At 55.2% G+C, this 337-nt stretch overlaps 1 protein-coding gene across 1 annotated transcript in view; it reads right to left on the bottom strand.

The window, feature by feature from the left end:
• LOC119582270 (organic cation transporter protein-like) overlaps positions 1–337 on the bottom strand; it is an 11,372-nt gene that overhangs the window by 3,767 nt on the left and 7,268 nt on the right. Inside the window, exon 7 of the mRNA XM_037930489.1 lies at positions 87–271. Coding sequence (XP_037786417.1) covers positions 87–271 — 185 coding nt within the window. The remainder of the gene's footprint in view (positions 1–86; positions 272–337) is intronic.

A 337-nucleotide genomic window follows, 5' to 3' on the forward strand; every position in this document is an offset into this window, starting at 1 on the left:
AACCACAGAAAAAAGGAGAAGAGAAGGATTGAAAGAGACAAGGAGAAACGGACAAAAACAAAGAACCGAAAACAAGTGACTCCAACCAGAAAATCCGTGACGAAGGGTGCCAGAACCGATCCGATACGCGATGCCACGATGGCACTGCCCATGCCAGTAGTCCGTGCCTCCGTTGGGAAAAGCTCGGTGACGTAAACGTAGATAATCTGATAGGAGGCGCTGATGAAAAGCTTGCCCGTCATGGCGAGGATCATCACGAGCCACGCCACGCCTGCGAAGGGAGGGAGAGGAGGCTGGTGAGGTGGGCGGTGACTGCGAGGACGGGCCGCTCTCTGCC

Source organism: Penaeus monodon, chromosome 15, assembly GCF_015228065.2.
Source record: "Penaeus monodon isolate SGIC_2016 chromosome 15, NSTDA_Pmon_1, whole genome shotgun sequence".
Lineage (NCBI taxonomy): Eukaryota > Metazoa > Arthropoda > Malacostraca > Decapoda > Penaeidae > Penaeus > Penaeus monodon.